The following is a 26,692-nucleotide window of genomic DNA, read 5'->3' on the forward strand; positions in this document are numbered from 1 at the left end:
AAGAAATTAAACTGTGAATGTTTAGTAATTTTAAGTTTTTTGTTAAGTAATAAAGTGGAGATAATTACAGTTTGAGAGGAAGGACGAGTACACACATTATAAATATTGTATAATAATTGCTAACTCAAGTCAAATACCTACTCAGATCATGAAAGAAAGCATTAGAATGATTTAAGGAGAAGATGGTAAAAAATGTAAGTTCTGTTGCTGGTCAGGCCATTGGTATAATGTATGACCACAATATAAGGTGTGGCTTTGTTTGCCTCAATTTCTTACTTGTCAGAAAGCAGATAAAAGTATTTTCTTAAATGATGGATATAATTCATTAAAGCAAATAGCTCTTACTATAGCTCATGTCCTTAAATTGAAGGTAATATATTTAGAAGGAGTAATATTTTCAAAATCCTTGAGTGATGTAGGAGCCTATGTCTTATTTCCAAAAATAAGAAAAGCTTTCTTATGAATCAGCAAGGTGTTGGTACCTAAATCTTACTTAATATTTTGGACAAGAGAAAGTAAGTTTCTGAGTGAACTAGCAAAAGTCTTTTTGTCCTCCCATGTACTGAAGTACAGCAATATAGAGAAGAGTACAATAAAATGTTAAATATTAATGTAAACACAAATAGGTATAATGCATGATAATACACCACCTTCATTGCTACTCATCAAATATCCTAACTGAGACTGCAATCTTTTATATTGTTTCTGAAGTAATTATAGGAATTTACTTTCAGCATAGGGGAAAAACAAACTGCATTAAAATTACTTCTTTCCTCTAGTCATGAGTTGTATGAGATTTTCAAGGAATATGTATTAAATATTTCAAGTAATGCATACTTAGTTACACAGACCCTCATTACCCATAACAACACCCAGTGCTCTCCAGACATTTAAAACAAGAAACAGACACTTCTGTATGTGTGGTGTTGGTTATATCTTCCGTAACATAAAATGTTTTTCACATTGGCTGTTTCTGCATATTCCTTCATTTTCTTTAAATGATGGTTGTCCACAGCAACCTAAAGCTAACTGGAGTTCACATGCAGTAATATGCTTTTAGGTGGGTTTTTTTGGGTTTTTTTTATTTATTTATTTTTAATTTTTCCACAAGGCAAAGCCTGAAATCAGTTGCAGCTTAGTAACACCTTTTTCATAATATGCTTGGAACCCAGATAAGGTTCACAACATGGGTAAACTGCTTTCCTTCTTTTAGGGACACTTTCTCATTTTCCTATTGATACATTGCCCACTTGCAGAAGCCCACTATCAGATGGATAGTGGGTTTCTGCAACCCATCAGTATTGCTGTCAGGTAAATTCCTGATGATCTGAACTTCTGGCTTCATGACCTAAAACTGGATGACGTTAGGCAGAACCCTACTTTGCTGTGATGGTATAATGGCTGCTTTTAAAATCACTAGCCATTGAGTGTTCTTTACCTTCAATAGTGGTACATAAATATATCTTCAGAAAAGCAAATTTTCTTCCTCTTTGAAACTCATTTCATGCACTCTGCTTAATAAAGCTTTTTTGATGGTTTTTCATTGTCATAATATTTTATAAAAGCTTTATTAAACCAAGAGGCTTAAAATAGATATCTCAAAGAAATGTAGAGTACTGCAAGTTTTCAGCAGTTTTATTATCATACTAATGAAAAGAAGCTAGCAAAGTAGGGTTGCAGTTACTTGAAAATCTTCTCTATTTTCCCCTTTCCACCAAAAATCCTTCAAATCTTTGTTTTTTTTTTTCCTTTCCTGGATCTATACATTCTTCTCTGTCCTTGCACAGTCATCACTTGAAACAAGAAGACAACATGTCCTCCCAAAATAGAAACAATTGAGACAATACATTTCTGAAGAGTATTTATGCTATTCCTCTTTTTTAAAGGATAAAAATACATATACTTAACATAACATCTAGCAGGAAATTATATCATCCAGGCAGCTAAAAGTAGCATGGACCAGTGGCTGCTCAACTCATTTTTTCAGGTTATTATTTTACACGTTACATTTTTGATACTGTCTTGGAACAGCAAAGAAAAGGAATTTTATTAAGTCAATGAAATCAGCTTTACAGATATTCTGTAAGGGATGTTCAAAAGAGAATTTTTTCGTTCAACTTTTTCCTTAATTTTTGCAGGATATTTTTAAAAAGAATGTTTAAGAAGAATGTTGCCTAATTGTGTAGGAGTAAAACAGAGAAAGATTAAAGAATTGCTCTCAAATATTTTTTTTTTTTTAATCTTAGCTTTCAAGTCATGTTGTTGCCTGCTTAAAGAGTACATTGTTGATGCTAAAAATAGTACAGTTCCCCTTTGTGTGGGTTTTCCAGGATATGCTGATTTAAACTTGATTTTCAAAGACCATGGCTTTGCATAGTTGCTCATTTTTCTAAAGTTAGCTGGGAGCAGAAGTTATTCCGAATACATAATACTGAGATGAAATTGTCATTTAAAGGCAATTTAAAGTTATTAAGAACTGTCTGAATGTGTGTTGCATTAAACCAAGGGGCAGTGGAGGTAAATAGCAAACAGTGCTTTTCTTGAATGTATATATAATTTGTACAGTGAATGGTATAGCTTATGATTTGGACAATGACTTGATCCTTTATTGTCCCTTTGTCCCAAGCAGCCAATTAATAGTCAGAGCAGTGAGTGACACATTGCTTCTGTTAGGATGATGACCTCATTTATCACATAAGATTTCTGGTTCTGACCTTTTATTCAAGTATGTGAACAGAGTCCTGTTTTCCTTGGTAATGCTCGGAAGTGTCCAAAAGATTCTTCACTTACAACTTCTCAGCCTGACTTCACAGACATCCCCTACCCCCAGAATTTTGTCCTCTCTTTCAAGCCACATGAATTTATTACTGCCTCTGCAGCCGCAGATGGCCTTTTGCCCCAGCATACAACACGGGTAAACAATCCTCTCCCCACCTGTCCCCACAGACTCCTGGAATGACAGTCAGGTCAGTCTTTCCAACAAGGTCAACTGCTTTGGTCAACAGCCTCTCTGTCTTGTGCTATCTTGTCATATAAAAAGACTTACTTGTTTCTTACTGTAGCCTGTAGGAAGAGTGCTTGACACAGCTATCATGCATAACAAGATCTGCAGATAATGGGTTTCGATGGCTGTCATTAATACCTAACAGTACAACTTGTCCTGCATGTCTGGATCACCTGCAGAGTCCCATTGACTACACTGAATTGTAGAGGTACTAATGCCTGGTCTTCACAGATAAGATTGTGTAAATAGGGTATTTTAAATAATATGTTTGAAATCCACATTCAAATGCACTTTAGGCAAATGTCTGAGTTAGACAACTCAGATCTGATGATGAGAAAAGCTGCAGAAATACAAAAATGGGGCTTTAAAAATCAGTTTGGCTCTTGTAGTGGATGCACATTCTGTCAAAAACAACTTGTGGAAATTCCTAAAATAGGGCCAAGCACAAGCCCATTTGTCTTGATACCAAATAATAGCCCCAAATTATTTTTCTGAGATCAAGGTTGATGGGAGGACAAAAGCTGCTTAGCTGTCACTATGAAAAAGGGTACAAGGAGGAGATACTGAATAGAAACCACCATAAAGACTTGTTCTGAAGTTTATGATGGCAATGGGGTTAATTATCCTTTGACTTAAATTGCAGCTGAAAAAGAAAACACTGGAAGTGACTGTCTGGGATTATGACAGATTTTCCTCAAATGACTTCCTTGGTGAAGTGAGTATCTTATTTCCTCCTCTCTAACCCTGACTAGTTAGAAAGTTGATTAACTGCATGCTAGTATTTGGAGACTGTTTGCTTCCAAGGTATGGTACATGTGCTAAGTAAAACCTTTGTTACATCACAGTTTTACTGCTGACTTCATAACAAATGGTCATGATTTCTTTCATATACACATGAAAGATGCCTTCCCTTTATCTCGATAAACTGGGCAAGTTCAATTAGGACTCAACACAATGTTACTTCACTGAACTTTTTTTTTTTTTTGAGACTTCACAGTGACTGAATGGGGAATTCTTGTTATAACTGATAAGCTGCCTGCCTTGATTTTAACATAACATGGGAAGCCTGAGGAGGTATCAGTCTTTGTAAATGATTAAAGGATTAAATTCTGCCATCAAGCCATAATTTAGCACATGCATAAGTATCTGCGAGTGTGAGTAATTTGGTCTTGCTGATCAAGGTCTCATTTTTAACACTACAAAATAGTAATATCATTACCAAAGTATGACTAAAGGCAAAATCTTGTAATTAATAACAAATAGGATGAGTGATCATGGGAAGAAGTATTCTCTCTCTTTTAAAAGCAAATAAACAAACATATGCACATATAATACAGAATTACCAGCAATAACTATGACGTCAAAAAAGTAATTAAAAATGTTATTACAAAAGAGGATTATAATTAAAAACAGAAGCCCAGGAAAATCGATCGCTCTTATACAGGGTAACTCAGAGTATCTCTGCTCATTCTGCATTTGAATTTTGCAAAAAAGGGACTCAGTTCAGCCCCAGTTCTTTGTGTAACTACAAAACTGAGCAATCAGTGTCACTATTTGAACAATTACTAAAATAAATGTATACGAAGCAGCTACATGATTACTTATTTCCTGCATACTGCATCAGTATTCTTGTTGAGTTCAGCATGTTTGTCCAAATGCAGGGCTTTACTGAATATTTACAACATTGTTATTTATGACATTTAGAAAATGGATGCTCCAGCAGCTGCTTCTACAGGAAGACTTAAACTTTTGCCTTCAAATATTTTCAACCTCTAGAACTATTTTATTTATTAAATTATTCAGACTTAATTATGAAAACAGTTCTTCACGGAAAAAAGGAACTGAAAAGACTATCCAGTGTATTTCAGGACCAGGATGTCCGGAGGAATCCTGCACCATAACATCAAATATGCGATATCCAAATTGTGCCCTAAGGACTTGCTTGAATAGGGCCAGCACCACTTGTGTGCCCCAGATGGCAAGTGGCACATCATGGTTCACACCCATGGAATGTGAACCCTCTTCTCCTACAAAGCAGAGCCCCTAGCCTATACTGCCTATTGGGAACAATCCTCAGCCATTCTGTCCTCCAAGTCCTTCCCAAAGCCATGATGAAAAACCACACCAGGGAGCATGCTAAATAGTTAATCTGTTCAGATTAAGTATAGACCTAACCAGACAGACCAAGCCAGGTCATATGCAACCTATGAAGCTGAAAGAAAAAAGGAAAGAAAAAAGGCTTTTAACCTTCTAGAAAAAATCAGCTGTGAAGACACTTCCCCATCCCTAAACTTCAAGAGGCTTTCTTTTGTTCAGGGTCATGTAATAAACTGACAGAGACATAGTTTCCTGAGGCAATTGCACACTTTAGTTGTCTAGCACTTCTAAAACCTCCCTACCTGACATTAGTTTTAACCCTCTCACCTTAGAGCCAAATGCAAGGCTATTTTTGTCCTTTCCTTCATTCAAGACTCTGTGATGGCTCTTTAGTACTTTACATCTCTTGGCCCTCCCAGCTGCAAGATCATTAAGGGAGGAAGGGTCCTTATTGGTCGCAATGCTCTTTTTTTTTAATTTTTTTTTAAAAAAGAAATTTCACAAAACTCCTGCTAGCAATGCAGGTGGCCCAGAGCAGATTTTAGCTACAATAGGGCTTTTTTTAGCCAAGTTGCTTGTTTCATTTCCACATTGCCATTGCATCTCTCTTTTTTTTTCCAGTGAACTTTCGAGGCCTAAATGGACTACTGAATTCTATTATTTTAGTGAAGTGCAAGGATATCCCAATTCTTTTCTTTTTGTTACAAATTCTGTATATGTGGATTTTTGAAAAGGATCAACAAGCACTAGTCTCATATTAATGAAGACCTTGTGAAAAACAAATGTCAAATTATTTGCCCCTTTACTAACACTGACAAAAAGGAGAAAATAACACTGCCCGATACTTCTATTAGGATATGTCTATACAGAGGCAGAATGACCAGATGTCTTTTTAGTCTAGCTTTCAAGCTACTGCTCACAAGCTACCCTCTAAACTATCTAGCCATCTTGGTATGGAGCTACGTCTAAGCTCATAGTCCTTACTGAGGTCCAGTTGAGAAGCCATATTAGTTCAGACACATCAATATGCTAACAAATGTGGGTTTGGGATCACAGCTGGCTTGTATCAGGTGAGGTCAGAGCATGGGCAAAGAGTCCTGAATCTGTCAGCACACAGCCTTATACCCTTAACTTCTTACATTTGATTGCAACTTCTGGTAACACAACTGTAGACTTTTCTGCTGTACACAATCATTAATAGATCAGATACAGGCCATGTATTGTACTTTGATTTATTTATAGGTATTGATCGAGTTATCCAGCGTCTCTCAGCTTGACAACACTCCTCGGTGGTACCCTCTGAAAGAACAGAGTGAAAACATTGATCATGGGAAATCTCATTCTGGACAGAGTAGCCAGCAATCTCCAAAACCATCTGTCATCAAAAGCAGAAGTCATGGAATTTTCCCGGACCCCTCCAAGGGTAGGAATGAGATGGTGCACCTGATATGAAATGTTTTCCCAGATGATGGGAAAACCTTTACCGTGTGGAAGTTCTAATAGAAAAATAAAGTTACTGCTATGAAGTTTGTATACACTTTTATTAAAAACGTCTTTATCTTTGTGATTAATTCATTGGAGCCAAGGCTTAATTTGGCTCGATCAGTGCTAGCCAGCTTACTGAGTAATTGTGTCTGTAAAACAGCAGCTTATACACTCTGTGTGCTTTGCACATCTACTATAGATTCTGTGCCCTTTTCATTTTTCTGGTAGCCTTGGCCAAATTCAATACATATTTAGCTTTCTATTTTTCATGTTCCTTAAATATTCTATGACATTTCATCTTCTGGAAATGTCACATTAATATTTTATAGAATAACAATTATGCTATAATAATGCATATGCATTTCCAGTCAATGATAATGGGCTGTAGCATATCTCAATTGTATTGGAAATCGGTGGAGCTGATATAGTAGAATTATACTACTGTTTACGAAAGCAGAACTGATCTCAGTGTCTCCTGCTCCAAGAAATTTATCTCTACTTTTTTTTTTTATACTAAGTAGTCAGTGGCTAGTTGCTCACTTAAAACACAGCGTATGTCATAATAAAGCAAAAGCCATCCCAAATAACATCCAGGTAAGAGCCTCAGGGTGATAAGACTCTGCTCCATCTCCTCTGTATTTCTCTGTGTAATGTTTTGCTAGGGATTGGTGTCTATATAAGACCTATATCTAAATTAGAGGTTAGTATAGAAGCTATTGTAAGGTAGGCTATGGTTTCAACCAGGGCATTCATCAGAATAAAACTGCTTGCATTAGCTAAGTATTTGGTACCAGCGTAAGTGATGCTAGTTAGTCTTTACATACTAGAGAAGTAGAAAGTGGAAAACAAATTAGGCTTTCGGCTACCCTGTCATTCCACCAGTGTGAACCAGCTCCGGAGGCATAATTCACAGGTGATAGAAACCCGATAGTAAATTAATTATTCTCTGGGCCAGGGAACAGTGGGGAAGCAGAAAATGATGCTTCATAAGAGTTTCCTAATCACGATATATCCCAAGACTTTGAATGGCATTGCACAGCTTAATCTTTATTCCTTGTTCTGGAATGCAGCTAGAAAGGCCAGTCAAGAGAAATAAAATGAAATTGTTTGTTTGTTTTTAATAAATGCAAGAGTTGTGCTTCTTCATTTTCTTGGTAGACATGCAGGTGCCCACCATTGAGAAATCCCACAGCAGCCCAGGGAGCTCCAAATCTTCCTCTGAAGGACATCTACGCTCTCACGGTCCATCTCGCAGCCAAAGCAAAACCAGCGTCACTCAAACTCACCTTGAAGACGCTGGGGCAGCCATCGCTGCTGCTGAAGCAGCTGTCCAACAGCTTCGCCTTCAACCAAGTAAAAGACGCAAATAAATTCCTCAGCATGGCAGCTTAATGTTCATCTGTTGCCTTTTTCCCTGCTGTCCTTCCCTTTTCGGCTATTTTTTTTCTGTTCTTGGCACACTGTGCTCACTCTGTTCAATGTCTTTATTTGTGTGCCTGTGTGTGAATACATATAATTACAATATACTCTTGTATTTAGAAGTCTTTTGTTTATTTATTTATTTATTTTAATTTATATAGACTGCAGTGAAACTGGCTGTTTCTCCATCAGTCCCTTCACTCATGGTCCATGATGTTCCATGGTTGTGCATGACTCTCAGAAAATTCCATTGTGTGGTGGTGTTTTGATGTCACTAAATAACTACCAATGAAATAATCAAAACTGCAGAGATGCGGCTGCCAGCTCTTCAAGTTGCACACAAGTACTGAGAGCACATTAACAACAAGATATATCTATAAGTAGTAATCAGGAAGGACAGTACTATATACACAAAATAAGATTTAAAGTTAAAGGTTTTTTAACTACATGGCTAAGATTTCTATTTTTGAAACATGACTGTAAATATCTAATTTTTTTGGAAAGGAAATATAATGCAACCTTCTTAATATCTCAGATAAAATCATGTTAGTGATCAGCAGAGCAGCAATAGACAAAAACATTAAACACATTAAATGCAAAATCATTAAACACACAAAGCCATTAACAACACCAGATTTCGACAGTGTTATTGAGTTAGCGAAGTCAAAGGGAGTTGAGAACTAAGTCAGGTGTCATAGTGAGTTCAATTTTTCTAGGAATTTTTGTACCATGGATTGATTAAGGGTCAAGATAGATTTCATCTGACTTTAAATAGATTAATAAATTAAAACTTTTCCATTCAAAAGGATTGCTCTCCAGAGTATACTTCAAACCAGTATCTGATTGCTAGCTGAGGATTTAGTTGATGGCAAATTAAAACTCTCTGACTGTGGAATCATTGTGTTTGTCTTCAGGATTTGTTGATATGCCATAAACTTACCATGGTATAATGCAAAAACTGGGGGAAAATTATTTCCCTTGTCTTCACCATCGTTAATAAAGAAACAGCCAGTTTTAATACTCTTTAATGCTGTGCATGTGGTGTCTCTTTGGTGTTTGAAAACACTACTTATTTAAATACAGAAAAAACCACTTCTGTTTGCATGAATAACATTTAAGCTGGTTCCATCTGAGGATACATACTCTGGGTTTCCATTTCACCCACACTGCCACAGCAGCATATAAAAGCGGTCAGTCTAATCATGCCAGGAAGCAGCACAGACACAGCATAGCAGGAGTCCTCCCTATTCAAAGAACTCAGTCTGACAATCTGCCTCCACCAGCCAATGACAACAAAGACCAAAGCCAACTAGCCCTCAGGAAAGTGATGTCTGATGGACCAGTCAAGCCTGAAGGAGGTGAGCAGAAAGACATGGTTAAGAAACCAACCACATCCCAAATCCTTCTTGCCATGTCTACTAATTCATTGCGATACTTAATTATTTATTTTACCCCTCCATTAAGTGCTGCAAATGTTAACGTGAATCAAGAAGTCTGCTTGATTTTTCCACATCAGCGCATAGATCCATAGTGAAAAACTGTGCTAAGAAACATTACAAAACAACAGACGTGTGCACTTCCATTCCACTGGAGGACTTAGACTTCTGTTGAAAAATGGTATAGCTTTGCTCATGTTGTTGCCTAATAAAAAGCATGCATCCAAGTTGATCTGCTTAAGCATGATTGAACATTTCTTGCACTGTGACAAAAACCTAACTGCACATTTTTGTTTCTGGAATTCTAATTGGGACATTAACAGTTTCTTTTTCCTCTCCCAACATAGTTGTTATGTCAAAAGTCATTAGCATAGATAATTTTTCAGACCACCAGTGGAAAGGAAAGGAGTTTTGATCCATGTATAGCTCAATCTCTTGATAACTTTCCTATCAGCCTCTTAAAAAGTTATTTTCTACCTGTAGGCACCTGTACATCAAACCTAAATACCACATATCATCAATTTATCCCCTCATCACAAATAAAGAGCCAGAATCTCAGTTGGTTCAAATTGGCACTGTTCTTTTGACTTCTGGAGCATTTTGCTTATTTCCATGGAATCTGAGGGATTATCCTAATAAATTTACAGACTGGACTCCCAGATCTCTTGTGCTGTAATCCCTCTCATGATTCAGTGAAGGTTTTTCTGTCAACACCGTTGCACACCGTCGACAATACAGTCTGGCTGAGAAGGTTGTAGGAGACAAAGAGGGAATGATACTTCAAACAATATACCCTAAAGGCAACAAGTCATTAAGAGAACTAGTGTGATGTTAAAACAGCTAATTAACAAGAGCAAATTTAACAAATAATTTTAAACATTGTATTTAGAAATAACAAGTTGTTTCTTATGAGAGCCTTAAAAACTCTTCCATAAATATACCTATCTACACACGTGTGTGCATCCACCCACACACATATTGTCTTACTCTACAGCTCAACTCCAGACATTCAGTTCAGGCAGAGGCCAGAGGCCATCATGATACTAGTGCAGGCATCATGACTGAAAGGCCCATCCTATTCCTGGGATGTATACCATAGAAATCTAATTCTGGAAGGCATGTCCTATGAGCAGTGGCTAAGGACTTCGGGTTTGTCTAGTTTGGAGAAAAGGAGGCTGAGGGGTGACCTCATTGATTTCTACAGCTTCCTGAGGAGGGGAAGTGGAGAGGGAGGTGCTGAGCTCTTCTCCCTGGGATCCAGTGATAGGATGTGTTGGAATGGTTCAAAGCTGCATCAGGGGAGGTTTAGGCTGGACATTAGGAAGCATTTCTTTACCAAGAGGGTGGTCAAACACTGGAACAGACTTCCTAAAGAGGTGGTCAATGCCTCAAGCCTGTCAGTGTTTAAGAGGCATTTGGACAATGCCCTTAGTAACATACTTTAATTTTTGGTCAGTCCTGAACTGGTCAGGCAGTTGGACTAGATGATTGTTGTAGGTCCCTTCCAACTGAAATCTTCTCTTCTCTTCTCTTCTCTTCTCTTCTCTTCTCTTCTCTTCTCTTCTCTTCTCTTCTCTTCTCTTCTCTTCTCTTCTCTTCTCTCTTCTCTTCTCTTCTCTTCTCTTCTCTTCTCTTCTCTTCTCTTCTCTTCTCTTCTCTTCTCTTCTCTTCTCTTCTCTTCTCTTCTCTTCTCTTCTCTTCTAAATAACTCTTACGATCTTCTGAGATGTCGTGTCCGTAGAGATTTATCATAAATACTTGTAGTCCTGTGATGCTTTTTGGCATAGACAAGCAATGCTAAAACCTTTTGCTTGTGATATGAGGTTGAATCAGCATTCACATACGCTTTTATGATAAGGAAATAGCTAGGCTGTTGACTTCAAGAATGCTTGCCACTGAACTGTTATGCTAGCTTCTTTACTTTTAAAATTGCAAAAAGGATGTGTATTGATATGCATTTGGCTCAGCAATATTAGAAGCATCATAGAGAGTTATGGGAATAAGAGCCCACATTAATATCATTAATATATAAGTGAGGTTAGAGTTACTATGAAGAGACAAGGTACTTTTGTCTTTTTACTTCTGACAAATATACACAACGCGTGGTCATTGGCACTTCAAAAAACAGAACAAAACAAGAACCCTCAGTCATTCTTAGAATGCCCCAGAGAAATCTTTCTCTACTTCTGACTCCTAGGACCTTTTCTATTGGATGTATTTTGTCAGTTATTAATTGTATGTCTGATGAGAAGTAAAAAGGAAATCATAAACAAAAGCAGTACCCATGGTATACTTACTATATTTTGTGAATGCAAAGGACTTGCATCAGTTTAAGTTTATTGGACTAAACTATTTCTGTATTCATTTTAAACAGTGAAAAATGTATTTTAACCAATCTGTTTTAAAATTAAGGTGAAGCTACAACAGAAAACATTGGTCTTTGTTCAGCACCTTTGTAAAATCCAATATTCAACTACAACATTTAATTAAAAATAAACCCTGAAGTATAATTTCCTTGTTGCCTGTGAGAGATAAGAGTGTGATCTGCAAAGAAACCAATTGCATAATACACATTCCCAGCACACCCCTCAGAGAGGAAAAATAAAATTTCAGAGCCAGCCCTTTGAAGGCAGAAGTTGCAAGGGATCCAAGCCAGAGGGAGAGAGCAGTGCCTAGGTTTGAGTTAATTTGATTTCGTTTTTGTGAAAAATCTGAATCATTGCCAATTACACATTCACATAAAATTAAGCACATTCCTTTCAACATAAATCTGTGTATTAGGGTTTATCCACCAGATGAGTCAGTTTTAGAGATAGCGTAAATCAGTCCACCTCCTTTTAAGTCAGTAATTTATTCCACAGAAGGATCTTTCCATTATATGGACTTGGTAGGTCACTTATGTTTTAAATATAATAAATGATTTTAGAGTTCTTCAGATATATGAACATTTAGAGATACTCTGATGATAATTACCAGTTCTCTGGATATATGCATATAAAACAGTAGGTGTATCTGCAATATAGTTATTTACTGATTTTATGTAAAAGGCCTTTTCAAAGCCACTTTATAGTTTTAAAAGAATGAACTACATGCTTTAGTTTTAATAACTTCCAATAAAGTGAAGAAGAAAGGTGAGGAACAGCAACATTTCCCTTCAGTGTCAATGTGAAGTAGAAAGGTGCACCAGCTCTGCCTCACTAGAATAGAAAGTGTAGTTTCTAGTGAAATAAGAAGTTCAGAGCACAAAAAAAAAATATAGTGTTCACCATATACTCAGCATTTATCGACATAACTGGTCATTTTTTAAAGTACACAGTTTTATAGGGAGCTGTGGTGTCTAAATAGGTGTTTAACATACCTGCTTAACAGGTAAAATTCAATGGTCTTGTCCTTATTTGCAGAGGAAGAGGTGTCAGTTTTGCCCCAAAAGGTGCAATGATTGTACAATGAAAAAACAATTCCTTTATTACATCAGAATATTGAATGGTCAACAACAAAAAAAAATATTTTATGACCAAAGGAGAATTTCTAGAAAATTATTTTGATTCTTCCTAGGATCTTTGCAGAACAGTAAATTAATATTTAAATAGCTAAGTAGGTGATTTTAAGCCTGAATGTCATTGTAGTCCTATGCATTTTTCTATCCTTTCAAACAGACGCTCATGAGAGAGAAGCTACAAGTCAATATGCTGTTGCTTGAACATCATATGATGATGGATGCCATATGCACCTCCTCTTTTATCTGGCACACATTAAAAAAACAACCAAACAAGCAAACAACCTGCCAGGAGAAAAGCCCTGCTATACCCTTGACCTGAATTAGTTAGCAAATGTTAAAGATCTAGAGAAAATACCATGTGTTTCAGTTAAAGGTCCAAACATACCTGTTAAATTAGCATTTAAGGTAATACAAACAATATATTTCTAGAGCAATTTCTGTCTATTTTTCCTATATATCTTTATTCAATAATCGAAAGGGTTTTTTCAACCCCAAACCTCACATTTTCTGAAAACTTCCAAACCTAATGCATGTACCCAGCACCAATTTATTTCTCCCATCTCATAGAGAACATTTCATCTTTTACATTACAAATTTTCCATCATGACACAAAAGCTTTTCTGTGATATTCTAAGAGGAAACTACTTTCCAAATAGTTGTGTGTCAAGTGATTTTACTGGTCAGAGGGAGGTCGACTATCAGAGCTAATACTGTTAGCTAGCATATCCAGAGTAGACAGACCGTGTGTCAGCATTTTCACAATTGTACCCAAATGAGTCTGTCAATTTACACCTCTCAAAGACCTCCGGTTTAAAACACTGTAGTTCAAAAGGCAGCACACCTGCTTTTAACTCCCTTGGTCCAACAACTTTGACAAAAGTTCATTAAGTGTCAGCATAACAAGTTAAAGCTACACAGAAATGTGGTGTGATGTATGTACCAAGATATTGCTAGCACTGTAAAATCCATGATACAGGTCTGAGCTAGCACTGTGTAATTTCTAGCCACTTAGCTGTAAGAAATTAAAATCGACAGGAATTTTCCTTATCACTAAGTTCTATTTACCGGTGTTAGCAACAATGTGGAGTGAAAGGAAATTGATTCCTAGGTTCTATTAATCTTTCGGATTGGATATGATTGTGGATTTAAATACCTGCTTATTTGGGGTCCCTTTAAGTCTATACCCATTTTCACACTTTTAATAGGCAATGCCATATTTTAATTTCCTACAATAATTTAGGTTTCCTTCACACTTTAAATAATTTACTGCCCAAAGCTGTTTTATGCCTAGCTTCACTAGTCCCTTAATTTCCAAGTTAAATGGGCCTTCATATTGCTACAAATAACCCATTTCCAAGAATCATTACCAAAACAAGAACACTTTGTTCCCACTCTCTGCAGATAGCAATAATCTGAGGCTGTCTTTTGAGTCTTATTTCAGTCTAATAGCTGGCACATTTTGCTTCGGCTATTCCTGCTATTTACTCTTCCACCATTTTAAGCTGACATGTAATTTCAGGAAATTGCTTAGATTCTTCATTTGATAACTCTTATTTCAAAAGTCTATTAGGTGGTAGCCTAACCCTACAGAACACATGGAAGAAAATTATTTCATCAGAATTGCTTTGCTGGGTAAAGAAATGCCATCACCACAGTTTAAGATGAGTTCTGTTCTGCCATTACTCACTTCAAATGGTAAATTGCTCTGTAAAGAGTTGTGTGGAAATTTCACAAAATATCACTGCTCAGTGTGATGTCAAAGCCGTGTCTAATAAACAAATGTGGCTGAAATGGGTGAGACCGTGGTCTAAAGTACTGTTCAGTATGAGGAAGAGTGAGGAAAAGAATCTATCAGAACTGACCTGAGGTATATGCCTTTGATCACTAGTTATTTATGTATCCCCATTCTCTTGCCGGTTCACAAAAGATGCAACTAGCAGTCCCAAGAACAGGGTTTTACACTGCAGAGCCTTACAGAGCGAGCCTGAGCAGCACTTGCGTTTAGTGCTAGCAAACCCTTCATAAAAACAGGTAAACGGGCACCTCGGGGGCAGTTCGAGGTTGGAGCACTTGAAACACAAGGCGACTGAGAGTGAAGAGTAGACAAGCTTCTGCCAGAAGACGCTGTGTGTGACATGCCCAGTCTGTTGGTCAGCAGATAAGTATCCAAAGCAGATCAGTGATCTCGTCTGTTCCCATGGGCTTGCACCTCTTTGAAAAGACTCAGCATGATGCTATCAGCCCTTTTTTGTCACCCAGGGTTTCTCACAAGACCGCCAGTTTTAAAGAATAATTTTTTTTCAAGCAATTAGAGGTAAAGTCTCAAAAATTAGTCCTGAATGCATACTCAAAAGCATTTTTCCCTCCTCCTCTTTGGTTTACAAATGGAACTGTCTTTCCCAATGTGTTTTGACCATTGTATTTCTGCTTTTAGACAGATACCTGAAAAGGGGAATATCCACAATTTAATCCCCAGGAGAAAGTTTTGTTTGAGTCTGTTCTTCTTTTATCCAGAGGAACCACAGAACAGCATAGTCCCGTTTTTCAAATTTAAGTCTTTTTCTTTAAAAAAGAAGTTCATTCACTGTAGAAGAATGGCTGGACTGGCTGACAGTGCTAGATTGTTTCCATTTTGCTGCTGACTGATTTGACAGTTCATGGCTATAGGTCTTGTGTGAATTATCTATCTCCCTTATGTTAGGTTTTTAAAAAGCATCTTTTCTGTAAAAACAGACTTTTCTGAAAGATTAAGTGAAATCATATGGCTTCCATTCTTTCCTTTCTTATTGATTTTAATATGATAACTTCTTATAATAAAGCATGACTTACATGTTTTCCTTGGTTATAAAAGCTGATTTTCTAACTGTGTCCATAAGCCAAAGCATAAGCAAAACCATGTTTTCACCATAGATGCATACAACTAATACCATGCTAAGACTAATAATTAAAACAATTTTAAAAAATAAATTTAAAAAAATGGAGCTAAAGGTGAGGTAAGTGCTAGCCTCAATTTTCTTGAATCAGCAATTCTTTTCCAAGAAGGCATAAGGGAATATGCAGGCAAATATCATTCTGTCAAAGGAAAATTCTTTTTTTTTTTTCCCCTGTAAACAATACAGAGTACAAAAGGTATCTGGCTAACCATTATCTTTTTTTTTTTTTTTGGAAAACCCTGATCCTACACCAGGGATAACATTATGATCCACTTTCTTAAAATCTGAAAGAATTCCTCTAATTCCAACTCATTTATGTATTATTCACTAGAATGGTTGAACTGAAACTTTTGCTCACGGCAGCCTGTACAACAGACAGTAAAACAGTGTCACTCAGAGGCAGCGTTAATACCACATTGCTAGCTACTACATATGACGTGTCAACCCACCAACAGACCTTCAAAGTAGAGAACATTTCATCTCATCGGGGAATGACCAGCTACAATAGGATTAGCAGATGAAAATGAAATCAAAGTACAACAATAGCTTTGTATAATAGGAAATTTTGTGCACTATTTCAGAGGAAGCAGCTCTGAAGTTTTAAATTTTCCTTTCCTATTTCTGTTCTTCATAGTCCAATGGCTGGACAGCCCAGACATCATTGAAATTACAATCCTTAAAAAGTACCAAGCACCTGATAAACTGCATAAACAGTTCATGGAGAAGGGGCTGGAGGGGTGAAAGGGTATCTCCTGTCTCCCAGTAAGAGGCCAAATGATGATGCTGGGTAATGATCTTCAGTTAAGCATAGTCTCTTCCATCTGCTGAGGCCTGAAAAATCTTTGCTTTCTTCAAAAATGGAAATTATTTCAGCATCATATGTAATTGGCAGCAAAACCTTACATATGAGAAGTTTTTTCCTAAGAGTTTCTAAAAGTTTTCTAAGCTTTCTAGGAGTTTTTAAAAGGTTGTTGTTCTTGGTTTTTTTCTAAGAATTGGGAAATAATTTGAAAAACCAATGGGCAAGGAAGCAATGAAACATAGTTCTTCCATACTCTGGATACTTAACGTTCAAATTATGGCACTTGCCTTTGCCCAAGCTTCTATTCAAATACATGTGGTACATTTAGGCAAAGCAAGACTACACCCTGTAGTATCAGGCACCTCTGTGATACTAAAAGACAATATCCAATCTCTGGACCTCAAAAAATGAGTGAATCCATACAAAACTATTCAACTCTCTACAGACTAAGGCACCTCCCACTAGAACTTTGATGTCAAAACCTGAGAACTTAGGCTTTTTCTAGCATAGACAGCTGTAAGCAGAAGCTCTGTAACTCAGAAGTGAACCTGTCCTAATCTCGCTTTAGTTACTTGTCCTTTATGTTTCTATCTCCTTTTATGATAGGAACCCAATTGGCCAAGAAAGGTGGCAATTGCTCTTGCACTTACAGGACTTCACAGACTTTACATAGGCTAGTAAGACTAGAGGAGTACCGCAGTGAACTCAGCCTTTCTTGTTAAAGTTCCTAAGGCAACGTTTGCATTTGTTCAAAGAGAAAGGGCAAGACTGAAATGAATGTACAAACTAGTCCCTTACACATGAGAGCAGGGAACAAGTTCTAACTTTCAACTTAGGGTACAAATCTAACCGTGGTTGTTCTAACTCTCAGACAAAATATTGCCTGGCAGCAGGCATCGCCACATCTTCAGAACTTGGAAGTTTCCTATATACCCAGCAGCAGAAGCTTAGAGATCTAGATTTTTCTGTAAAAATATAAATATATAGAAAATGTGGGTGTCTCATGAGTTATGGAGGAGTTGTCTGTATCCAGATTCTTAATTTGTCACAAAACCAGCTGTAAATCTATTTGTGGATTTAATCTCTTGTCGCAAACTGATGCTGTAGTTCATTACTTTCATAGAGCAGACAGGCAAAAAAAGAGAATAACATTGAACTTTAGAATTTTCAAAATCCAGTCATGAATCTAAACTTGGATCCATTATAACCATTCACCAAGAGATCTTCTGGAAAAAAAAACATCAATATAGAAAAAGATGTAAATGAGTGAAAACAGTAGAGAAACTAAAAATACAGCATACTGAATGGATCAGCAGGATACAGCTGTTTCAAAAGAAACAACTATGTTTTGATTATAAATAGATGTAGCAAAACTTCTAAACCACTTATAAAGGCTTAATTCAAGCTTTTCTGGCTTGAACTAAATTCTAGGTTCCTCTTGGTTTTATAAATCCACCAGTAAAGATATAAGAAATTACTGCAGGCACTAGCTTTTACAGCAAAATCAATAAAAATAAGAGCGCAGATGTGAACCACCCTTTCAACCACATATGTTATGGTGGAGATGTATGCTACACTAAGCAAATTCATGCCTAAGGGAAGGACTAAAGACACTTCTTTGTGCTGGCACAATACTGTCTTGGCTTCCATGTGTTTTGCAGATGTGTGGCTTTCCCGATTGTCCTCACCTATGAGGCATTTGTCACGCCATGGCAAAAAAACCCCAACCCAACCTAAAGAAATCCTCAGAATCCCATACAACAAACATCAGAAGTCATACAGGTCACACAAACACTGTGAGAACCGAGGTTATGGATTAGTTTGGGACAGGCATGAGATAGCCCCAGTTCAGGCTGTTGAATACAGGGCAGCTGGCAATAATGCGCTATAAAGGAGAGCTTGACCTCTCTTCTCTGAAATCTTGCTCTTGCCCGACATTTCCCGACAGGAGTTCCCTGACATGTCACTATAGTCATGGGAATTCACTCACAGTACCACAAACTGAAAGTGGTAGAGCAACCACTACTCAGCTCCCTGTGCAGGGCACATGCTGTGCTCTGGCTGTCTCTGCTGGAAAAAACACGGGTGACTTTCCCTCCAGATGAGATACTGAGAGTATCTGTTAATAACACTATGATTTTACAGTTTATTATTTTGTATTAACATCCAAGAAGATAGCCTATGATCAATGTATAAAATCATGAAATAGAGCTGAAGAATATTTTTGTCTGAAAATAATTTAGACTGACAGATTCCTTCTGTGGCTGTAGGCAATAGTGAAACAGAGGAGGCTAACAGAGTTTAAAAAAAGAAAAAGTTATGTGACAGCTCGGTTTAGCAGTGAAGAATCACTTTGCAGAGTAAGAGTTCTGTCTTAACTCACAGTTTGGCCCAAGGATCGATGATATATGAATTGCTTCATTCCTCTCTTCTAGTTTCAATTATTAATCTGTTTTTGCATTACGTTTGAGAAGTCACACTCAGCTTCCCGGCCCCACATCAGGCAGCATGCAGCAGTCTTCACCAAAAATATTATTCATTCAGTCAAACATAAATAATATTGGTCGCCAGTTTAAGGTGAGACACCACTGGGGCTCTGGCTCTTATTTGAAGTAATTTCCATTTAGATATTTGACTAATTTCTTGTTTAAAGAAGAATCTCTTTTAACTGCTTGCATTAGTTTCACAGTTCACCAGAATAACATAAAACTTCACTAAGTCTTCACAGAAAAATAACTTTACAAAAAAGTATTTTTTATCTTCAGTGTATATGCTCAGTCAGTTGGAATAGATAAAACATAATAGTAGATGTAGCAGAGGACGTTTAACAAAAAAATTCCAAAAATCTGTGTTAATATTCCCAGACAATTGTGTTATTCAATATGAGAATAGCTATTCTACTGCTTCTGTGTTAATTATTATGTGTAATGTCACTGTGTCCTTTTTTGTTTGTATTTCTCAACTTGCTAAAGGCTAAATACCGGAAGATTTGTTCATGTCGTACAATAATATCCAAAACACAAAATAAGGCATCTGATGTAAAAATAACATATGCTGGTGTACATTTTCTACACCAAATGGTCTTAAACAAGATTAGGGCATCTCACATCAAAATATGTGCATTAACATTCTAGGCATGTAGTAAGAGAGATCCAGATGGATAGAAGCAGTTGAGAAATATAATGCAGTAGCTGTGTTACGTCTGAAGAGGGGTGGAGGTCTTCATACAGTCTCTGTGACTATAGATGGTGTACTTATATTTCCTTTCAGCTTCCTCTCCTTCTCAAAATCACCAAATGCAAAGAATGTTTCATGAGGAATATGAGGAATGCCCACTGGGACTTTCATTATTACAAGATTACCATATGAAATGTTTCAGATGAACAACTGGCTTTCTGTAGCTTTAATCAGAAAAGCAGTGTTAATCAATCTAACCCATTCTTTTTTTCCTTCAGGCTGTTGATTTGAACTATTAATATGACTAGAGAAAAAATATGGCGGTATACTATTTGGTTTAGAACACCTTATTCTGCATGAAAATAAACATCATCTGCAAAAGATGATAACGCAATACTGGAATGTAAAGTAAAAAAGTGAAAGCGTTTCTTAATGTGGATGGTACTGATTTCTTACAAGTTTTTTGGTAACCCACTGTTCCCGCCCTATACAGCAAGGTCTACTAATCACCGACCTGCAGAAAGTTCTGTCTCTACTGGCTCGTCAGCCAGTAGTTTTGGCAGTGGATACAGCATGGATAGCGAAGGCAGCAGCAGTGCCACAGGAGAGAATAATCTATTTCCCATCCCAAGAATGTAAGGCTTTTCCTTTAATATACTCTATCCTCTGTGCACTGACTATGTATAGCCCTTTCACTTGCCAGTCGTCTTAAGTAGTTTGCTCTGCAGACTTGAGTTGTGCAGTAGAATAGCAGCTAAAGGGGGAGAATTTTTCAGAGCTTGTATTTTTATTCTGCTTTGTTGAACACTGAATTATAAATAACGAACCAAACCTCTGCCTCAACCACATGAATTTATTGCTGTCACACAGGAGAGGTGCAAGTCTCAGCCTTTGATGCAAGTGTGTAGAGGTGGGCTTGGGTTAGGTTTTAAAAGTACAACTTTCGTAGGCCTGAGAACGCTTAGTTTAAGTTTTCAGATTGACCTCCTTCTAGAAATAGGTGTTAGCAGTGCAACTGAAATTCAGATTCTGAATATAAACCAACTTTCCCCAAGTTTTTAAGAGTTTGAGTAGAAATTCTCAGAAGTTCTTGGTTGGAAAAAGATTTTTGGGAGGGAGTCACTGTAGGAATTACCAAGCTACGATCAGTGCAATGATCCTATAAAATGATTTAATTTTCAGTCATTTTACCTGGTTAACTACTCCACAGAGAAAAGTTTTGCCAGGATTTTTTTCCCCTCAACTTTGGCAGCATGCACCTTCATTTAGCAATTTCATTTATATTCCTTTACAGGAAAAAGTAATTGCTCCTGATCAGCTTAATGTTTCTGACCTGAATTTTTTATAGATTGACTGTTCTCAAAATATTAGTTGGTGGTCATTGCTCTTTCAGTGTCTGCAATAGTTGTTCCATGAAACATTTCCATTGAAAAAGTTCCTTTTCTCTGGGACGCAGGTTTTGCTCTTCCCCTGCAGTCTTGAATTATTAGTCACAAGAGTCTGATATAATCTTCCTAAAAAAGCTTGAATGAAGAAAAAATTCATTCTCTAGAACTGTGACATTTCTAAGTATTCATCATTTTCTAAAATAAAGCCCAATGGTATTTGTCTACAGCTTATTAGTGGCTAAAAGGAAAATAGACACAAATCTAATATTTTCAGTCTCGTTTTCAGAATCTAGGAGGCCAATGTGAGCTCAGGTTGTGGGGTGCCAATCATTTAATCTTCATTGAACTTTTCACTCATGTTGTTCTAAGTTAAAATGAGTTGTACTTCCCAGCAAAAAGACAATCTTTAATTGAATTTGACAATCTCAAAAGAAAATTATTTTGCCATCATTCCTAATGAAAAAAGTAAAGATGCATAAAACCTTTGTGCACAGAAACACGAGATGGAGCTCTCAATAGAAGTTTCTGGTTCACATATGCTAAATTTGAGTACAAATAGTATCACTTACTGTGTATTATCTAGCAATGTGACAGTATCTACAGTTGCTTGGTATTTAGCTGACAGATTCACCAGCCTATTAAACCTGAAATCAGACACACTTCTACTGAAAAGCAGGAAGAAGTCTCCATGGCTTCAGCTTTTCTCTTCTAGTAATTTGTTCCCATGAATTTTACTTAATTAAGTAAAATATATCCAGCCCTCTTATTTTCTGTTAAGGGCTAGAGTATCTTTTTTATTATGGTATTTTTAAAGTAAATTGTTTAGATGATGATATTAGACAGAGACTTTAAAAGTTACACGGGACATTTACATAGACAAAAAATGCTTTCATTTTCATGTTAGTCTCAAGGGCTTTACATGGCAATGTAATGAAAATGAATGACAAAATTACTGTCTACCATCAGAGACCTTTGGGATCATGCCTAGGGAGAATGTTTTAAAATAGATAACTGATTTCATTTTGAATTCTGGATTAAAATTCGTATCTATCTGAATATATGTATGATTGAAATTCTAGTCAACATTTGCATTCATACTGGCTTGATAATGACTTCAGGGACTCTGACTTTGTACACTAATTCAGCATATCCATAAGACTACAGCTCACAATTTGGATGTGAATCATTAAGTGAGCTAAATAATTTTATGTGTCTTGGCATATAAAAACATTTTTGGTTATAAGATCCCTGTTTAGATTAAGTTTCTGATCTATCAATAGAAAAAGTATTGGATAGGCTGAGTTTTAAACTCTTTACTGTAGTCCAAATGTCCAAATGCTTTTAACCATAGGAACATTTAGTCATGAAGCAAAATAAAAGAATTAAATAGTGACACCATGGGAATTGTTTGATGAGGTAACTAATTAGAATACTTGCCAATATTAAATATTGTTATAACTATCAAGGGAAAATAATCATTATATACAGTTATACACAGCTGAATATATCTTGTAAAGTCTTTCTATTTGGGAGATTTTTTGGGGGGAGACTCTTATTATCCAGTTGTAATACCCCTGAAAGTTACTCATGATATCAACTATGATAATGACCAGATTCACTATGCCTATGTATTGTGTAACCATCTATACCAGTACAATGTCTGTAAAATTATGTTAATTTTGAATGCAAAGGTGAAAAGCAATTGAACAACGTGTAAGGAATCTAACCCTAGGGACAAATAATTCTTGTATCATATTTGTAATACGTTTTATAAAGCATTACCTCACAGAAGAAGAAAAGAATAACTTTCAGTTAAAACTGAATTTAAAATTACTTTAAAACCTGACATTTTATACTAATTTTTTAGTTCATTGTGAACTTGGACAGCTTCTGTTGCTGCTGTGAAACATGAAGCTGGCTCATTGGTAGCAAAGAACAGTGCTGACCCTTTAACCCCAGAGGAATCACATGCACCTGAAGATAATGCCTTATATTCTCTATCACAGCATTTCAGAGTCTTAAGGGAGAAAGACAAATAGAAGCACAAACATCTCATAGTAGCACACGTGGTTTTGAGAGTGATTGTAATCATGCCTTAGAGCTTGCAACAAGTATGTTTAAAGATAGCTTACATTTTACCTAACTTTCATTGCCTAAAAATAGACATCTAGGTTGTAATCCAGGTTCTTTCTACATCCAGTGGAGAAAGATAGGGACCTCCAGAGCATGATCTATTCCACTCACCTTACTTTAAGATTAATGTAAGTCTCAGAACTGAATTGTTTCTTCTACTAAACCTAAACTGTAATGTAAAATCATTCATTAAAGGAAGATAATGATCACAAATATGCCTTGACTTTGAAGTAACGGTATTGTAGACCAAATACCAATTTTGTGACTCCTTATTATGTATCTCACTGTTCACCATAACAGGATAAAGTAAGAAGAGAAGCTATGCAGACTGATTGCAGAACCTCAGGCTGATGGGAGGCAGGTAGCAGACAGTACCTGATGGCCCCATTCTATAAGAATGTACAGGCTTAGCAAGATGTGATTGCAGTTGCCTCCAAAAGAGAAAAAAAATAATATTCCTAAGTGGTCTGTCCAAATAGCAATAGAAAAAAACTACCGTCCACTTTATTTTCTTGAAATTAATTTTTTTATATATATATACACACACACACTTTTTTGGTTTTTAGAAATACCTGTCATGTTTGTCTTTTTGTACAGAACCAAGCCTCACTGGCTTGGGTGTATCATTTTCTTACATCTCATCTCTTTATGATCTTATTGACAACTACCACCATATCTTTTAACAGAGGGAAGATGAGCCAGAATGGACAAGAATCAGTAAAGCAGTCGGGAGTAGGATTAACCGATGCAGAAGGTAAAAAGAAATACAAACAACACTACAGTGGTATCCCATGTTTATAGAACCGATATGTTTATCTCTTTTACTTGTTATGCTAAGAAAGATTAGCCTATGCTCTCTTTGTATTATAGATTAAGATCCTGACTTTCATTTACTCTAAGGGCCCTTTACACAAAGCACCAATGTAATGAGTCTTCAGTTTAAATGAGAACAGTGTCTTACCTGTTTATTTAAAGTAATTAAATGCGTAGATTACAATGAATAATATCTGTCTTTCAACGTTCATTGCTTTTCATAGTATTGGAATAAAAAATATGGAGTATGGAGCTGACTCAATACCCATTAAATCAGAAAAAAATATCCAATGGCTGTCAGGCTCTATTTTTATAACATTTCAGAATATTTACTTCATAAAGCAATTATTAATTTTGGTGTCTACATTATACATCAAGTTTAAATAAAAATATTAGCTGAACATCAAGCTTGACTGCTGCACTTAGACTATAGTGAATCTGTTATCTGATTGGGAAATCCTGAGTGAATTTTTCCGGTATGAATGTGGTGCTGCCAAAGAAGGAGACATTGAAATATTGGAGCTGGAAAGAGCCTGACAGAACGGCTTTCAAAGTTTCATGATCAATGTGATTATCTCTTTCATGTGTAATAATGGACAACTGCATGAAAATTAAGAGAGTGTTTTGTATTGAAGGATATGTTAGGAAAATTCCATTTCCCTTTACATATAAGGTATTTTCTTTCAAGTGTATGTTTCTGTTGACCTCAAATATAAAACTTAATTATCATGACCTTCATTTTATTATTTAAATAATACTTTTATCATTTTAATGCATTTCAATGCAGCTGTGGGTTTTAATTAATTCATAAATTGAAATTCATATATACAATGAAGTTAACTTCATGTTAAGTTAAGACTTAAAAAATCAACATTTTTTCAGGTTTCTGCAATCTGTATACCTGGGGAAATAATTGTTGTTGCTATATTTGAGGTAAAAGCGGTCTAATGTTCCACAGATTTAAGAAATCAAATTAGAATTTGAAGGCAGAACTGTAAAACTGTTTTTTCCAAAGCAAGAATCCTTAACTGTGTGTATGCATTCTACTAAATCTTTCAGTACGTAGTACTCATCATACAAAAATCCAAATTCAGCTGCTTGTCAAATTTCAATTTGTTCAACGGTATTTTAAAGTATTTGAAAAACAAACTATTTTTTAAAAAAGAAATGGTGGGATGAAAATGGGAAATCAGGAATTTTCCATTTTTACTTTGTCATTATATGTTTTATACAGAATAATAATTGTAAACAAATAGCTTTTCATAATTTTGTTCATCATAAATTGCCCCTTATGTAAGGTTTGGGATCATAAATTTCAGAACCTACAAATACAAAACGTTTTAATTTAACGTTTGTTTCATTAAAAAACCAACCAAACAAACAAACAAATGTAACCAAAAAAACATCTTTTGAAACATTCTAAAAGATGCGTATGTAGCATTTGGTCACTAAAATGACTTTTCCAGCCAAAAGCATGTTTCTGCTCATCTTCAAAATCTGCAAATAACTCAAGAGCTGCAATTCCCTAATTTGCACTTATGATGCAATTCACCTCTCCTAACTTGAGAACTCTAAGGGTTACAACTCCAAGTCTGATAAAATGAGTGGTTCTTACCAGGTGTTGTTTCTCCCCACTGAGAGAAGCTGGGGTGGCCAGCCTAGTTTTTAGTGTCTGATTTCTAGCTGACTAAGATGGGACAGATCAATCTCAAATGATAAATTAAACTAAAAGCTGGAAAACAACTCAAGAGCATTTCAGTTTCAGCATGTAAATATAGTTATCTTGCGGGAAACTAGTTCAGAATTTAGAGGAACTCAAGACTAACTGAGGATTACTTCAGTATTATAGAATTGTTATGGTATTCTTTTCATAGATGAACAAAAGCGAATGAAAATCTTAAAGTCTTAAAGATCAAATGATATCTTTTTTGTGGTGCACTTATCTGTGTTGTAGACCAGATGAGCTCTGCAATTATCTGGAAGAAAATATTCTTTCCCATTTTTCATTCATTTGTAGAGAGCTCCCATAGTTGACATTTGTATTCTCATTTGCAAATAAGGATTTGGTGTTATACTTAAAACCTTTTAATACTAGTACTATTTTTACATTTTCAAATATTCTTAATGGATAAGTTCTGTGAAAAGTAGCCTGTGGATTACTCTCTTTAAAACTGTGCAGGATAAATTAAATTGCTTAAGCATGCGGATCTACTGCTACTTGAAATGTTTTAGTCATCCAAGTCATTCACACAGGCCTGGCAAATATGGCAGGGGACTTACACGAACAAGATCTTTAAGACCAGTAGCTGGAGGCAAAGCAAGGTAGGACTCTCAAGTGGCAATGAAAACTGGTTTTTAGGCAGCTGAAACAAAACTGTAGCAACAGGGTTCGGATTCAGCTCACAGGGTATGACACCAAAATTTAGGCATGTACATAAGTGGAATCACCAGGGGAAAATACGCTCCTTTTGTAATTGTTTACCTACTTGAGAAATGTGCTAATGTT

General features: G+C 36.2%; 2 protein-coding genes across 8 annotated transcripts in view; one reads left to right on the top strand and one right to left on the bottom strand.

The window, feature by feature from the left end:
- The window catches only part of PCLO (piccolo presynaptic cytomatrix protein), a 392,730-nt gene that overhangs the window by 318,664 nt on the left and 47,374 nt on the right, over positions 1–26,692 (top strand). For 3 of the 6 annotated variants that reach the window (XM_076359439.1, XM_076359697.1, XM_076359614.1), the window contains 6 exons: positions 3,648–3,719; positions 6,344–6,524; positions 7,745–7,939; positions 9,181–9,363; positions 20,346–20,487; positions 24,060–24,127. In XM_076359439.1, the coding sequence (XP_076215554.1) occupies positions 3,648–3,719; positions 6,344–6,524; positions 7,745–7,939; positions 9,181–9,363; positions 20,346–20,487; positions 24,060–24,127 (841 nt within the window). The remainder of the gene's footprint in view (positions 1–3,647; positions 3,720–6,343; positions 6,525–7,744; positions 7,940–9,180; positions 9,364–20,345; positions 20,488–24,059; positions 24,128–26,692) is intronic. The other 3 variants (XM_076359532.1, XM_076359771.1, XM_076359844.1) reach the window with 3 other exon arrangements.
- LOC143171195 (uncharacterized) overlaps positions 1–26,692 on the bottom strand; it is a 61,855-nt gene that overhangs the window by 10,437 nt on the left and 24,726 nt on the right. Inside the window, exon 4 of one of the 2 annotated variants that reach the window (XR_012997166.1) lies at positions 7,933–8,082. The exons of the other annotated variant lie outside the window; for it this stretch is intronic. The gene's annotated coding sequence lies outside the window, so the exon portion shown is untranslated. Of the gene's footprint in view, positions 1–7,932; positions 8,083–26,692 lie in introns of those variants that run through there. 2 annotated transcript variants of the gene reach the window in all.

The sequence above is a fragment of the Aptenodytes patagonicus genome, chromosome 1 (genome assembly GCF_965638725.1).
Source record: "Aptenodytes patagonicus chromosome 1, bAptPat1.pri.cur, whole genome shotgun sequence".
In the NCBI taxonomy this organism is placed as follows: Eukaryota; Metazoa; Chordata; class Aves; order Sphenisciformes; family Spheniscidae; genus Aptenodytes; species Aptenodytes patagonicus.